We start from the raw sequence: 14,757 nt of genomic DNA, 5'->3' as shown, positions 1-14,757 counted from the left end.
AGTTACTTAGAGGAAGGTTGTCAGGCTCTGTAAGCATTTTTAAATGCTTTGGGAACATGAAACATAATTTTTTTTGTACATAATATAGATTGCTATTGGTTTCTTTAATATAGATTTCTAGAGAGAACACTGAATGCTAACAGACTTTAAAACATCTTAACTCAAAGGGTCTTATATGTTGAAGCATTTAAGAGTTCTGTTAGGTCTAGTTAGATATCAATTACAACATTATTGCCAAGACATCTTTTCACACTCACTACAATACAATTTCGTTCTGTATTCAGTAAGTCCATTCTATAAATTAATAAGAAATAATTTTAAAAAGACCAAATTGAGGTTAACCATTCTGTCAGAGTTAACATAACCACATACAAAACCCGTTTTCCTAGGAGTTACACTTAACTGTATGTACATGCAGTACCTCAGGTTTAAGTAATGAATAAGAGATGTGTCAAGGGGAAGAATAAGGAGATGCCATGGCAAACTTCAGCAACTTGTAGGGATATGTCTTTTGTCAGTATAATGCCTTTGGGTGGGGGGGAAGTTATGATGCTAGAAATACTTAACATGCCGTTTCTGGAGCACTACAGATCTATTGCAACTACATTCAACAGCCACATGCAGTTGAGGAACATTTCTCCTTGACTGCTCACAAATTATGTCATTTTTGCATGCTGTGCTGCATTAGTCAATGGCAAACAGAAATCACTGTTTACATAAGAGAGAAAATGCAAATTTTCCCCCCTTGAAAATCTCAAGGATGTGACAACAGTATCCCACACTGATGGAGCAGTTACTTGTCCTTGGTGACCGCAGAGTTGCAGACAAGAGAAAATGCTTATTTTCTTGACATGAGGCCAGCCCTAGGAGTCTAAAAATATAAATTTGTATTCAGCTCGTGTAAGATGAGAAAACTAAGATCAGTTGTAATATAAATATGAATTGGATATAGGAATCAGAGTTATAAAGCTGGGCAACAATTAGTCATTGATTTTTTTTATTTTTTTTTTTAATAGGACAAATAACATCCCTGTGGTTCCCTTAGTGCTGCCAAGAGAAAAACAGAGAGGCAGCAGGACTGCATCTGACTGAGGGGCTGCTTGAACTGGGATGCAGGAGGCCTGGGACAGGGCCCTCCAGTCTGCTGTGGGCTGCAGCTGACTCGCTCCTCTCCCCGATGTGCCGGTGACGGCATGCCAGCCAGCTGCCTTGCAGGCTCGGGCAGCCTTTATGCCTGCACCTGCCAATCATGCAAATTGTGCAAAGGCTGCTGGGGGAAGGAGCCAGCTGCATGGCATGCCAGGACGCAGAGCAAGGGTGCAGCCATCATCTCCCACGCGGGCCGTGAAACGGAGGGTGGCGTAAACATGTCGCTCTCACGGTCCAGTTATCAATTAATTCAAGGACAGATTCAGCTCTCCCAGTCCGCTTCTCCTACAAGGCCAAACTGGGTTTTTGGACCATCCTGACAGAATGTGCCATCCAGCAATTAGATTCATACATAGATGGGCCCATGGGACATTATAACCATCTGCTGTCCTGAAGTATTGATACGCTGCCCCTCAGTCATCTGTTCCCCCCCGCACTGTCCCCAGAAGTCACCAGGGTTCAGTGAAGAGCTCTGACAGATGAAGCAGGTAGGAAGAAAACTGGCTTTTAGACTGATCCACAGCAGCACAAGAAGTTTATGCAAGAAAGGGACCATGAAGTAACAAGGAGTGAAGACTGAATATGTGTTCAGGATCCACCTGTGCAGCCTTGAACAGTGTGTCCTCCCCTCTCTGTTCCACAGCCTCGTATTCCCACAGGGAGGCGTTTTCGCCCGAGTTTTTGTGGAAGTTCACTCTCACCTGGATTAGTGCTATTGAACACTGGGGAATCAGGATTAGGGCCTTTCTCTTTGCTACTACCAATCACAGAGGGAGGTTACCAGGCTCCTGGACTGACCATGGAATGGCAGGAAACCAGAGCGTAGTGGTTAAATTGTTCCTCAGTGTAGCCAGCGCACTCAGAAGGCAATGCCTTCAAAATATGTGCAGTGTCAAGAAACAACTTGTGACATATTGCCCAAATATTGCTGACTCCCAGCCAATTAATGCTAACATTCAGCTGAAACCATGGGGTGTCAGACATCAGCTTCACATATTTATGGCCATCTAATTGATTTTAAGTACTTCTCTTTGTTAAACATTCAGAGGTGCTTCACCATTCAGTTTAGCTTAGACTTCAGCCATCAGACTGAGCTGGGAAAGGTCTTTTAAACAGCCAGTCAGCCTGTGTCAGATATGAACCAGCCACTTTTGGGCACCACGTTAAATAATTTCTGTTCTACAAGTAATAGAGCAGATCTGCCTTTAATTACCCGAGAAGGAAGGGGCTGGCAGGGGACTGGCAAGGAAGAAAGAAAGAGAGAAACAAGAGGCAGATGAGAAAACACTGCTGGTGAGGAAATTCTAATAGAAATTGGGTGATTTTGAGTGAAATCTGGCAGTCTCTGGCACATATGAATGCATTCATTGTTGCTAGTTTTGATTAATGACAGTTGTACAATAGTGTGCTGACAGTCACTGCCATACAGACACAATTTTTTTTGATATGAAACACTGCTGAAAATGCAACCCAATCAGATTTGGCCCCTGAACAACATGTGCTATCATCACTGTACCGTGAATTGAGATTGATTGGTAACCAGCTGTGACAAAGTGGGAAAAAGAGCCTTGTCTTTTTCAAGAAAAGAAAAGAAGAAAAATAAAAAACTGAATTGTGTCAAAACCATTACCATCTGCTCAACTAAATAACAAATAAAACAAAACACATTGACTGTTTTTAACTATACAAATTAATGTACTGAGGTTGAATTAATGTATTGACTTAAGTATCTAAGAATAAACTTGAATTGAACTGGTTTTGTCACAGTTATAATTCTTCCCCCCCCCATTCAAAAGTGTATCTGTTCATACTCAGCCACCAATCTTCCATGGTCATCAAATCAAAAAATAGTAGAAAAAAAATTACTGAACTTAAAGAGAGATTTAGCAACATGCTTTTTTTAAATACAGTTTCAGAGTGTTTCAGAGAACCTCTAGTTTCCAGATTTTCAAAAATGTGCAAGCAGCTGTTCATAAAAATATATGCATTTCTTTTGTCTTTAACGTGCAGAGGTAGTGAAAATATGTCTCCAGTTGGAGTAATTACATTCCTAAATGTCCAAGTAGGCCTAACTGTTAATACAAGGATGTACTTGCTTTAGCAGTGTATTTTAAACTTCACAAAATTCATCACTAAATTCAACAACATCCAACTCAGAAAGTCTTATTTCTCGCTAAAGGGAGCTTGCAAGAGGAAAAAGTCACATCTTAACTATTGCAAATAATGTCGCTGGCCCCAAAAAATTTAAATCTGTTTATACCGGGCATCTATTTACTTCTGAAGCATTACTGTAAATAAAATAAAATAAAATAAAATAAAATAAATAAAATATTCGAATCTTTGTATGTATGCTTTGTAGGGTTTTCTTTCTTTTTTTTTTTTTTTTTAGAGATGGCACAAAAATGACTTTGCTCTATTTCCTTTTGCCCGTTTGCCAGACTATTTTGCAAAACACGCACAAAGCTTCAAGATTACTCACAACATGGATGATTAGGGAGCCCAAATAGAGAGATGCTACTGGCCAAAACCAGAGTAAACAGGAGGTAGTTAAGGAGGCTTAAGCTTCTGTCTCCACTTCTCTTTTGTGGTGCTGGCACTTCAGCTCCCAGCACAGTGCCACAGCTTTTCACTGGCTCCAAGACTGTGCCAGATGGAGGGAGCCAGAGGGAAGGTGCAGTGAGATAGGAAGCGTGAGCTCGTTACCTGCTTCAGCCTTGTGTGATCCAGAAGCAGGCAGGAGAGCCTCCATTCCCACCGGCAATGCCCTGCTCCCAGCTCCCTTACACAAATGGAGTTTTGTTCACTTCCATCCCATGCACTGACAAGCGGGAGAAGAAAGAAGCCCAGACCTCTGTGAGTGACAGCTTTCTGAGGGAAAGATAAGGGAGTCTCTGGTTTCCTTTCCCCAGTAAACCTGAATCACCAACAGAGAGAGCGTGAATGTGTACATTTGTGTGCACTGGTCTCAAATTACTCTGTTGTGCCCCTGAAATCAAGGCTAGTTGCTGCTGGCAGCTGTGATAAATTGAGCTACCAGGGAGCGATCCCCAAGGTGCTGACAGGATGGCTACCACTAACATCTACATGTCTGCATTCCCATTTATCTTTTGGCTGCGCCATTCCTGCCACAGAAAGGTAGGAGAATACGTGACATTACCTTGAATTTCTTCCTGGGAGGCACATAGGCAAGCAGTCATATAAAAGGGTTCACTGGCCTTATCCCATACAACAAATCAGAAAAAGAGCTATATGGCACAGGCTACTATTCACTATTCTGATTTTTCTTAAAGTATGCTGACAGCACGTTCTGCTTTAGTCCAAAACCTCCTATGGGTTGTGATTAGCATATAATTTGTAAATGTTACGGTACTCACTCTCACTTGCAATAATACAAAACACAAACCCATGCTGCACTGTGTTTTAAACCAAGGCATTCAACAAAATGGCCTAAATCTCATAAAACATGTATATAACTGTAAAGTCACTGGGCCAACATTGTGAAACCATACCTGTGTCCATGAAAATGGTGTTCTCCAAATTCTCTGGAAGCATTACACTCTGCAGTACTGCTCTTATGTGCAAACAGACAGGTGTGACTGCACATAACTAGTGCCTCACAAAATCAGGAGCCAAGCTCTCAAAAGAGAACCAAGAAATTAAAATGAGACTGCTTTGGGATTCTCTTGGAAATAATTTGGAAACAAACAGAAGTTAAGAACAAAACATATGTTTGGGAATCAATGACTCAGTAAACCCTATCTAAACTTATGCAAGCTCCATCTTTTACCTCTACATCTCTGCACAGAGAAGTGTACTCACAGGGAATTACCACATAATAATTACCCAAAATGGGGTCTGATTTGATTTTAGTTCCAGACACGGCTCCATATTTCAGAAACTGGAGCGTCAGTGGAAGTATGATCTAAGAGACCACGTAATGGCTTGGCATGGAGACCCATCCTCCCATCACCAGAAGCAGTCCTTTCCCTCACAGCTGAGACACATTTCTCAGGCACTTGGGGAGGTTTCTATTATTAATGCCTGTGTCATAAATTCATCCGTCAGAAAAGTACCTTTGATTCTCAGAGTTGTCTGGTTTCATCCATTTCTGGGTTTGAAAAATTGAAATGATACTGCAAGGATTGGAACAAAGTAAGATCTGAGCCCAGACCAGACTCTCGCACTCACTAAACTTGGCTTGATGCATTTTTTTTTTTTAACATGAGCACATAGATCAGAAGTAGTTTGAAATAAACAGAGTTTGTTTTTGCCTATCTATTAATATTTGCCTTAAGCATGATAAACGATTACTATAAACTTGTCAGAGAACTGAAGTATTTTCTAATCAGTGTTTTGAATCAGTAACCAACCTTGAAGTGGTAATTAAAGATGAAGTCATGTTAATGTTTTAATGAAACTGCCTTCAACGTTGCAGTTGAGCCAGAAGTCATATTCTTAAAAAGTACATTTTGCTAATGTTAAGCAATTATCAATGTAGGACTTACCAATAGAAACTTAAAATAATTCTCAGCGTTAAAACTTTACCACTGAGGTGTTTTCACTGACTGTGTAAATTTATTTGTTTTTGACAGAGATGACAACTTTAGTATCCCATGCAGGGATGGAATGTGTTAATGCAGAAGAAATCCCTGCAGGCCACCCATCTCAGTAGCATCAATAGTCAGAGTTCTTGAATCTTACTCCCACTTGAACATAACTGCCAGCTTCCCTCTCCCTGCTCTCCTGAGGGTTTGATAGAAAAATTGCATAGTTAATTATCTTTACTTTTTCATTCTATATTTTAATAGTCAATAAACTGATTACAGTGAGATTAAACTGTTTGGTATCCTTATACTTTTCAAGAACGTTGGCTACCTAAATATTCTAAAATTTATAAATACAGTGTATAAACTATGTGATCATTAAGTTTTTACTCAGTATACTTTGCTTTTCTGATAGTAAAAAAGATTCAAGCACTAGAATGAGTATTTTGAGTGAAATTCTACATTAAATTTTACTGTGTCTCCTTCCTACAAGATTATTTTTTTTACTTCAGCCTTCTGTGAGTGGAAAATTCAGAGAAACCCAAGTTCGAGGCTAATACTACTGGCATTATATTTTGTTTCTGAGCTCTGCCAGTGACCTCATTAATTCCCTGAAATTTAACTACTTTAGGATGTTAAATAAGAGAATAAAAAAAATCAAAACAAAACCAAAACAAACATTTTCCTGTAACAATACTTTTTCAAGTGCACTGTCAGTGATCACTTCATAGATCACCAATGGCTCACCCAGCATAAAGAGAAAACATGCAGGCAGGAGTGCTAGTTGACAGAATTCCTTTATGGATGCTGTCCATGGAGTTGTAAAGCTATTTTTCCCACCTTGACCCTTATGTAAGCAACTGGAGACTGTTTTCATGAATCTGCAAACAGACTGCCTGAAACAATAGCTCTTCTTCAGCTCTGTGGTGAGAACTGACACTTAACATGAAGCCAATTTAAATGTCAGTGTTATTAACCATTTCTCTACTGATCAGTCTGGTAGAGCCACGCATCTAACACTTTTGCTCACAGCATTTAATATTTCAGACAAATGGAATGGCAGGTAACTACTGGGTTAAATTTTAGACCTCTGGGGTAACCGTGGGATGATGCAATTATAGGACTTTATTCAATGTCAAGCTTTGGGGGATTTAAAACGTAAAAAATACTCTCATTTACACATTCACTTGGCCTTGTATTTCTCATAAAAGTGTCAGAAGTAGTTTTTCACTTACGGAGCAGGAAGCGATCAGTGACAGGTAAAATATCAACCAGAGAAAAGGGATGCTCAACCAAAAGTAAAAGAGAAGGAGGTACCCCCCCACAAGCACTGGTGTACATCATCTTGATGCTATATACACAAAATTAACCAATCCCTGCACCTATTTCACCTCTCATCACCTCCTTATCTCTAAATTATATCTCTGGCTTTACAGAAGTTTCCTCAAATGGCTCAAGACAACAGCAAAAAGATGCTTACACTGCACTTTGCTGAGATCTGCCTGTGTTCACTCAGGATCCATGGACTCTACAAGTTGCATAGCAGCTCACTCTGTGCCAGCTGTGTGCTGCACTACACCCATGGTAACAACATCCTCTACAAACCCTCTCTACTCCCTCCAGATGTATGTAAGGACACAAACAGCATATTAAATCTCTTTCTTTCACTGCCTCCTTTTGACAAGCTGTTAAGAACATCCAGTTTTCTCCCCTATGCTCCTCATAAAGGGACTTAATCTCTCCTTAATGCTTTAGCTTAGGGAAAAAAAAAAAAAAAAGATGGACATGCAAATCATATAGGATCTAACCAGAGGTGACAAATAGTACATGTGATATAGCTAATATGAAAAACATCCTTTCCCCCCGACCCTTTATTTAAAACCATTAATTGTTATTAATTGCAATAGAAATTTGCTGATGTAACCAAAGATTATATCCATTACACTACTAAAACACACTCTTTACTCTAATTAATTTTCAATACACATTAGACTGCATTTTGTTACAATCGGCACAGATATTAACTTGAACAAAGCACACAGCACTGTAATGTTATTAACTCATATTTCATTGAAAGGTCAGTCTCCCCTTCGTTGTATCTAGAGGGGGCTGTAGTTAAATACCTCACTATCCCATCCACGGATAAATGGAATTATGTAGCACTGTTGTTTACTCTTAAAAGTTACTGTCTCTCTTGCTTACAGGGCCTTATCCTGTGATTATGAACGCTGCGGGTTGAACCTGGTTAGATGCAAGGTTCCCACCAAAGCTCTCATGAGAGAGCAACAACTCTGCAGACACCCAGAGCTGTGAAGAAGGAGTGGGGGGATGTTCCAGGTTCCTGAGCTGAGATTCCCCTGCAGCCCAGGGTGCAAACAGCCCAGGGTGAGACAGCTGTGCCCCTGCAGCACATGGAGGTCCATGGCAGAGCAAGATCCACCTGCAGCCCGTGGAGGACCCCACAATGGAGCAGGAGGATGCCTGGAGGAGGTTGTGAGCCTGTGGGAGAATCCTTGCACTGGAGCAAGGGAAGAGTGTGAGGAGTCTTCCCCCTGAGTAAGAAGTGGTAGAGACAACACATGATGAACTGACTGTAATCCCGTTCCCCATCCCCTGCACTGCTCTGAGGGGGCAGGCAGAGAAAATCGGGGGTGAAGCAGAGCCAGTGAAGAAGGCGGAGGGGAGGTGTTTTTAAGATTTGGTTCTATGTCTCCTTATCTTATTCTGATTTGGTTGATAATAAATTGAACTAATTTTTGCCCACATCAAGTCTGTTTTGCCCATGGCAGTAACTGGTGAGTGATCTCTCCCCATTCATATCTTGACCCATGAGCCTTTTGTTATATTTTCTCTGCCCTGTTCAGATGAGGAGGGAAATAATAGAAAGGCTTTGGTGGACACTTGGCATCCAGTCAGGGTCAACCCACCACAGTGGAGAAATACAAATGCAGAACTTCTCTGGCCATCAGGGCCTTTCTGGATGTCCTTTTAAGGAACCCAGCTTTTCTGAGTTCATTAGGATAAGGTTTGCTGCCAGTTGCATTTAAATCCATTTCAAAGATTCTCATCTGGAAGACAGTAGCGTATTTTTTAAAATGTCATGTTTTACTCTTAGTTTTGGGCTCACAAGATGCCATGAAGGAAAGTACAGAAATTATAGGTGTGTACTTTTTCAATAAGTACTATCAGGAGTGTGATAGTATTTCTGCCCAGACTTTGCAGATGCAATCACTTTTCAGGTACAAAGCATCCAGTTTCAAAAACATAGCAAAACTAACACCTACACAGACTTGTGTTGTTGCAGCTAACATACATATTGGAATATATAATTTAACTCTATGCTTTAAGAATGCTCTTTCCCAAACAATTTTTAATGAATATGGCTAATCTTCAGCAAGTAAGAAAGCTTACTGTGCTGTTTGTGGTTTTCACTGCTGCGTGACACTGCTCTGTTTCATTTAATAACCTACAATCTCTCAACACTTAGCAATATACCTTGTGTAAACTTCACACCACTGTCGTTCTGAAGCATCACTCTTGGTTTTTCTGCCTACACTCCCACTGCCTGGGTGATGCATAAAACAAATACCTCTTCCTGCTGGTGCAGTTGCCACTTTTCATCTCTAGTACAATATCCACCTAATCAGACAGTGCCTGTAAGTGCAACTTAAAAGAGCAGGTTGTAATTTCATTAAAGATGTATTTACTGAGCTAAAACAGCTGTTCTGGGCTGGAATGCAAAAAAAAGGCCTATGTGATTGCTACTCAGTCATTTTTAAGGCAACTGAAAAATACATTTGCTGAGCTAACCTCACTCTCCCGAAGAGCTGGCACTGCTGGCTTCTTCTGTATAAAAGGTTTAAACAGTTATTATAGTGTGTCATAAATTTTGACTTGTAATTGAAAATCTCTTCACTTCCTACAAAAAAAAAAAAAAGTCCTTATTACTTGCTATGTAATTACAGACCATGCAGCTGCTCTCTTCGGCTTCGCTAGAAAATTTGAAGAAATGAAACACTGTGCAAACCTTATTCAAATGTTATTAAATTGCTAGTCATAGATATGCCACTCTCATACTGGAGGCTCTCAAATAATATCACTTTCTTCCTGTTACCAGGACTAAAATGTAGATGAATCAGAAGTGGATCCAGGCCATATTGAGTTTCCCACCACAGAGGAGACCATCAGGTCTTTAGCAGGAAAGTATAATCTCTATTTCGGCCAAGAAGACATCAAAGGAAAAGATACCTGAGCATGTCTCTGGAAAGAGACTTCAATGCATAAAGACAATTTTTATTTCATTTTCAATAGGTCCTAATAATTATGCATGGCCACAATTGTCTAAGTCACTTCACTACAATCTTTGTGCCATTTCCTTGTGTCATTTATAATGAAAAGAAACTATTCATGAAATAGTGAACCTCATATTTCAGCCAAAGGCATGGGATTGGTGACCCTACAATATCCTGTTCACCTCCAGTGGTTTGACATGAGTCATACTTGATTAACTATTCCCTAGCCTTTGTGTACTGTGGAGGCTATGGTGTGATGCTGAATTTTTAGAGCAATTAAAATAAAATATACACCATGCGCCCCTACCTTTGATTTACAATGCATTTCAGTCTTGGGTCACTGATTTGAAATGGGCAGCTTCTGGAAAAAGGCTTTACACAGCCCTGACTTCACTTTGCATTTTGTTTCTCCCTGTTGGTGCTGTATCAACATTTAAACCAGCAAGTCATTAATTTGCTGGGATCAGTTTGGGCTCTAACAAGGATTTTAAAGACTGAAGATTACAATTAATTCATTATCACAATGTAAAAGAACTATGAAAATGGTTATCATACACAAGTCACAACACTGTTTCCATCTAGTATTTATTGTTTTCTTAATTCCTGTCCAGGCATATGCAGAAGAGCTCCAGGATACATATTACAGTCTGAAATCTCAAGTGAGGTCTACAGGATGTTGGACAAGTAACTTCCTGTGACTGCCAGTGAGATCAACGTTTCCTTGGCATTTTGAAAAATTCCACTCAAAGAATCATTTTAAGGTTTTAAATTCAAAATACAGACTACCATAGTTGGTTTAGATCATCAATTCAAAGCAGCTAAAATTTGGAATGAAGTTTTGGACCTTCAGAATAAACTAACTGCTCTCAGTTTTAAAGCGCAGTTATTCATATAGTTCTGGTTAATTACACAGACTTTTCAACAAATGGTCAAATTAATTTTTTATAAACAGTGATGCTTTCAAACATAATCATTTCTTTAGAAGCGAGGATGTTTTTTCTCTTTTAATCCAACTGCAACTGGAGATGCTTGTTGTTCATCAGGGACCTTTATAATTAAAACTCCAACAGTCTGAAATTATTTTCCAATTATTACTCAACACACAAATTGGTGCAGCAATACTATTTATACTTGTCACCAGAAAATACTGTGATTGCTTTCGCACATGTCACTAAGAAAAACCTAAAAGTAAGTAAGGTGGAAAAACAGAGAAGGAGTTCTGAAAGACTATGGATCCATTATTATTGATTCTGGCATTCACCAGGAGCAAATTACAGAAACAAAATGCAAAAATTCAGTTTGTCCCACTTTGCTGCCACTGAACTAGACACTTTTGGAAGTCGAACTAACAACAGACACATTTAAAAATTTGCAGTAATTGTTGAAACAGGTACCTACTATAATTGTCTTGTAATCTAGGGATGAAGCCAAAAGGAAATTATTGAAAAAATTAAAACCGACAGATGTGCAAAGAACGTTGTTAGCTGTAGAAACAGGAAATTGATATTGAGAGTTATAAGACAAATAGCTGCACAGATCTGCTCAGAAGAAGTGTTTATGCATGTAGGAAGAATAACAAAGGGAATTCCTTGAGGGCTTTATATTTCGCTGTAGATGCTGAAATACTTAAATACAGGGGCTCAAAAGCTGGAAGCTAATTTCTCTTTTACCTCAAAAAAAAAACCCCTAAAACCCACCTCCCACTGCATCCAGGAGGAAAAACTTTGACATTCTCTTCTTAATTTATATAATTGCTATATTATAATTTTCTCATCCATCTATCTATTCCTTCAGACTACACTTGAGCAAATTTCTTTGCTGGTTTCAAAAAATCCAAAAAAACCCCCACCAATAGCTTTTGTTTTAGACATTCCAAGTTAATCTTCCTTGGTGAAGCATCATGCAGTGGATATTTCCTATTTGGAAATATCCCCTTTTCAGACAGTGAAGACTCTGCTCACATATTCTGCTGTACATATGGAACATTTTAGAAAAGAAAACATACAGTGCTGTCCAGCAGAGGTGTTTGCTTCTGAAGTGCAGATGTCAGATTCTACTGGATGACCACAATCCATGTGGCTCAGGTGGTGGTCACCTGCTACGTGGGCAGGGGCTGTGTTAGTCCTCTGTCCCCCAAGGTGGTCTCCAGAGTGAGGTTCTGCAACCTTGCCCCTTCCTTACCCCCCCTCTGATGTTCTGGGAAACAGATATAGATGGAAACATACCCTCGCTTTCTCTTTTAAGATGCCAAAACACAATTAACGAAATGTTAAACAGCAGTGTGAAAACACTGTAAAACATTGAGAGTAGTTTTGGAACCTGAAGTTGATTATTATCAGAATGTATCCCATGAACCTTCTCTCCTTTTAGTTAAAAGCCCAGTGAAAACTCTTCCTATGCTTCCTCCTAAATTTCTTCTTCCTTAGAAGTACATCATGAATGAACAGGAAAAATCATCTCGAAGTACACAGTAAGATAAAAAACAAAAAGAAGTAACAGAGACATTAAAAAAGAAACTATTAAAAATGCAACCTAACCAAAGACACTGTTGGCTCTTCATCTATTACTACTGCTTATGAGACCAAGAAGTAGACACGCTTTAAAACAACAAAAGTAGCACAACAGCAAAAATAAATCACAAAAGCACAATGTATTTACTGTGCACTACTCTACAGTGCACGGTTAAATAGCAAGCAAACAGAAAAATCTATCCTAACATCCAAAAGTCTTCTCTTCAAAATAATATTTTGTGTATTACACGCATACACATCTGCCAGTATAATTAGCAAAACAGTTAAGTCACTATTTAATTTGTTTAAGTTGCAAGAAAATTAATTTTTTTAAGTATTTATATATATATACACATACCTATCTTACTTATGTAGAAAAGTTTTTTCTAGATTATGTATTCCATTAGTATATTCCACTGATGGAAAAGATCAACTATGGTAGGGTAAAAAAACCTGGTGCTATTCAGATCTGCTGTTGAAATTAAAAGCCACAAGGCCAAGAAGGATTTGCTGGGTTATGGAGACCTGGGTTTTAATTCCTGTTCCCAGACCTGTTTCTGTGTTAATATTTTTTAATGTAACAATAATTCAGCATCAAAACAAGGAAGAGTTTCAGAAAATGAGGACCAAACGCTGTTCTGTTAGCTGAAAGGAGCCAAGCTAATTTAATACTGTTTTGCAGGATAGTCTCTCTGCCCCTGCTCACTCTGGAATATTCTCCGTGTTTGTTCCAGAATACACAAGTCTTTCTCGAACACAAGGGGCCTGTTCCAGATTTCAGCTTTGCTTTATGCTTGTGCTAGTCTGGCTTTTTGTTTCCTCAAGAGGAAGGTTTCTCTCCAAGACTTAACAGAAGTGAACCAAGGAGCCAGCAAAGCCCACCTCGGTGCTGTGCTTCTAATCCATTCTGCTAGTGCAACAGAGCAACTCTCCTGCCAAGTTGTCTCCCTCTTGGTATCAGCACATTATTCTGAAGGCTACTCTCACCTCTCACTAATACATTCCTAAAACATCTTTACTGTCTCCAGTAAATTCAGTGAATACCCATGTGCTCATAACACCTACAAATCATTTTTCTTCCTTCCGCAGGAATCCATTACCTGGACAACTCACCCAGACTGGGTGTCCCTGCTCAGCTGGCTCTGGAACAAGTTTTGTAGTGCCAAAGACCAGCCATAAGGGAAATAAATCTCGGAAATAATGTCAGACAACAAGCTGCAAGTAGTAGGGATGGATTCCAGCATTATTCAACAACTGAAATTTGAAAGTGTGGGGAACGTGAACGTTGCTCTCACCTTCCTCTCGGTAAATCTGCATCATCTTTCTTCCACCGGACTGTGGGTGTGGGATCCCCCTGCACCTGGCACCGGAAATCCACGGCCTCCTCCTCCAGCACCACTTGGTTTATCGGTCGCCTGAGAAACGTGGGCCGCTCTTGAAAGAGACATTAAAATTCCTTGGTGAGTCAGAGGGTTGAAATGAACATTTTTTGACTTTTCAGCATCTTTTTGTTTACCCATCCACCACACAGAAAGGAGGCTGAGCTCCACAAATTCAGACAAGTGGAACTGATGATGTGCATAAAGAGCCAGGAAGAGGGTTGCCAGGCTGGAGAGGCAGGGGCTGTCACATCTGGCCCTCAAGGAAGAGTGAAGTGCCACCAGAAGGCAGCCTGTGCCAGGACTGACTGCCCACCTGCCCTGCTGGACAGCACACAGGCCTCTGAGCCCACACCCTTCCCTAGGAATGCTGTGGCTCTGCACTGCTGCGCACACAAAGCCTGATCTGAGAGCTCCTGCCCGCTCTAGCAATATATGAGCTGCCAATGGAGTCAGCCTGCCTTTGGCAACAATCAATACCTTGATGCTTCAGAGGAAAATTTAAACTCGGTGTTAGGCATCTCAGGCAATTGCGGAGCGTCGGGCAGAGGACAGAGCTTCCCTTCGCCGACTTCACCATGGAAAACCAAATTAAGGTCTGAATAACGACTTCTGTTTACCCTTGTTATTTTAGCCTGCACGGCTACAAATATTATTAATCACCCTAATGTTGCACAGGCCTGCTTAAAATCCAGATGCAGAGCCACAATCTGCTCTCAGTGGTCCTGGTGCAGTATCCTGTACACAGACACTGGTACAAACTCCAAGTACCGGTAATTTCATTTGAAAGGATGTCACTGGGGTGAGTTTCCAAGTTGCCTTTGGATTGCATAAATTTTGTTCTGTCCTCTCAACCATACCACACTTTTATTGTCATAAATTA

The 14,757-nt window shown here is 40.1% G+C and overlaps 1 protein-coding gene across 12 annotated transcripts in view; it reads right to left on the bottom strand.

Annotated features, from left to right (window-relative positions):
• The window catches only part of ROBO2 (roundabout guidance receptor 2), an 891,080-nt gene that overhangs the window by 126,956 nt on the left and 749,367 nt on the right, over positions 1 to 14,757 (bottom strand). For all 12 annotated transcript variants that reach the window (XM_017829032.1, XM_017829038.1, XM_017829041.1 and 9 more), the window contains exon 5: positions 13,791 to 13,929. In XM_017829032.1, coding sequence (XP_017684521.1) covers positions 13,791 to 13,929 — 139 coding nt within the window. The remainder of the gene's footprint in view (positions 1 to 13,790; positions 13,930 to 14,757) is intronic.

Source organism: Lepidothrix coronata, unplaced genomic scaffold (assembly GCF_001604755.1).
Source record: "Lepidothrix coronata isolate B3197 unplaced genomic scaffold, Lepidothrix_coronata-1.0 Scaffold157, whole genome shotgun sequence".
Lineage (NCBI taxonomy): Eukaryota > Metazoa > Chordata > Aves > Passeriformes > Pipridae > Lepidothrix > Lepidothrix coronata.
This window is presented reverse-complemented; position numbering and strand designations above follow the sequence as displayed.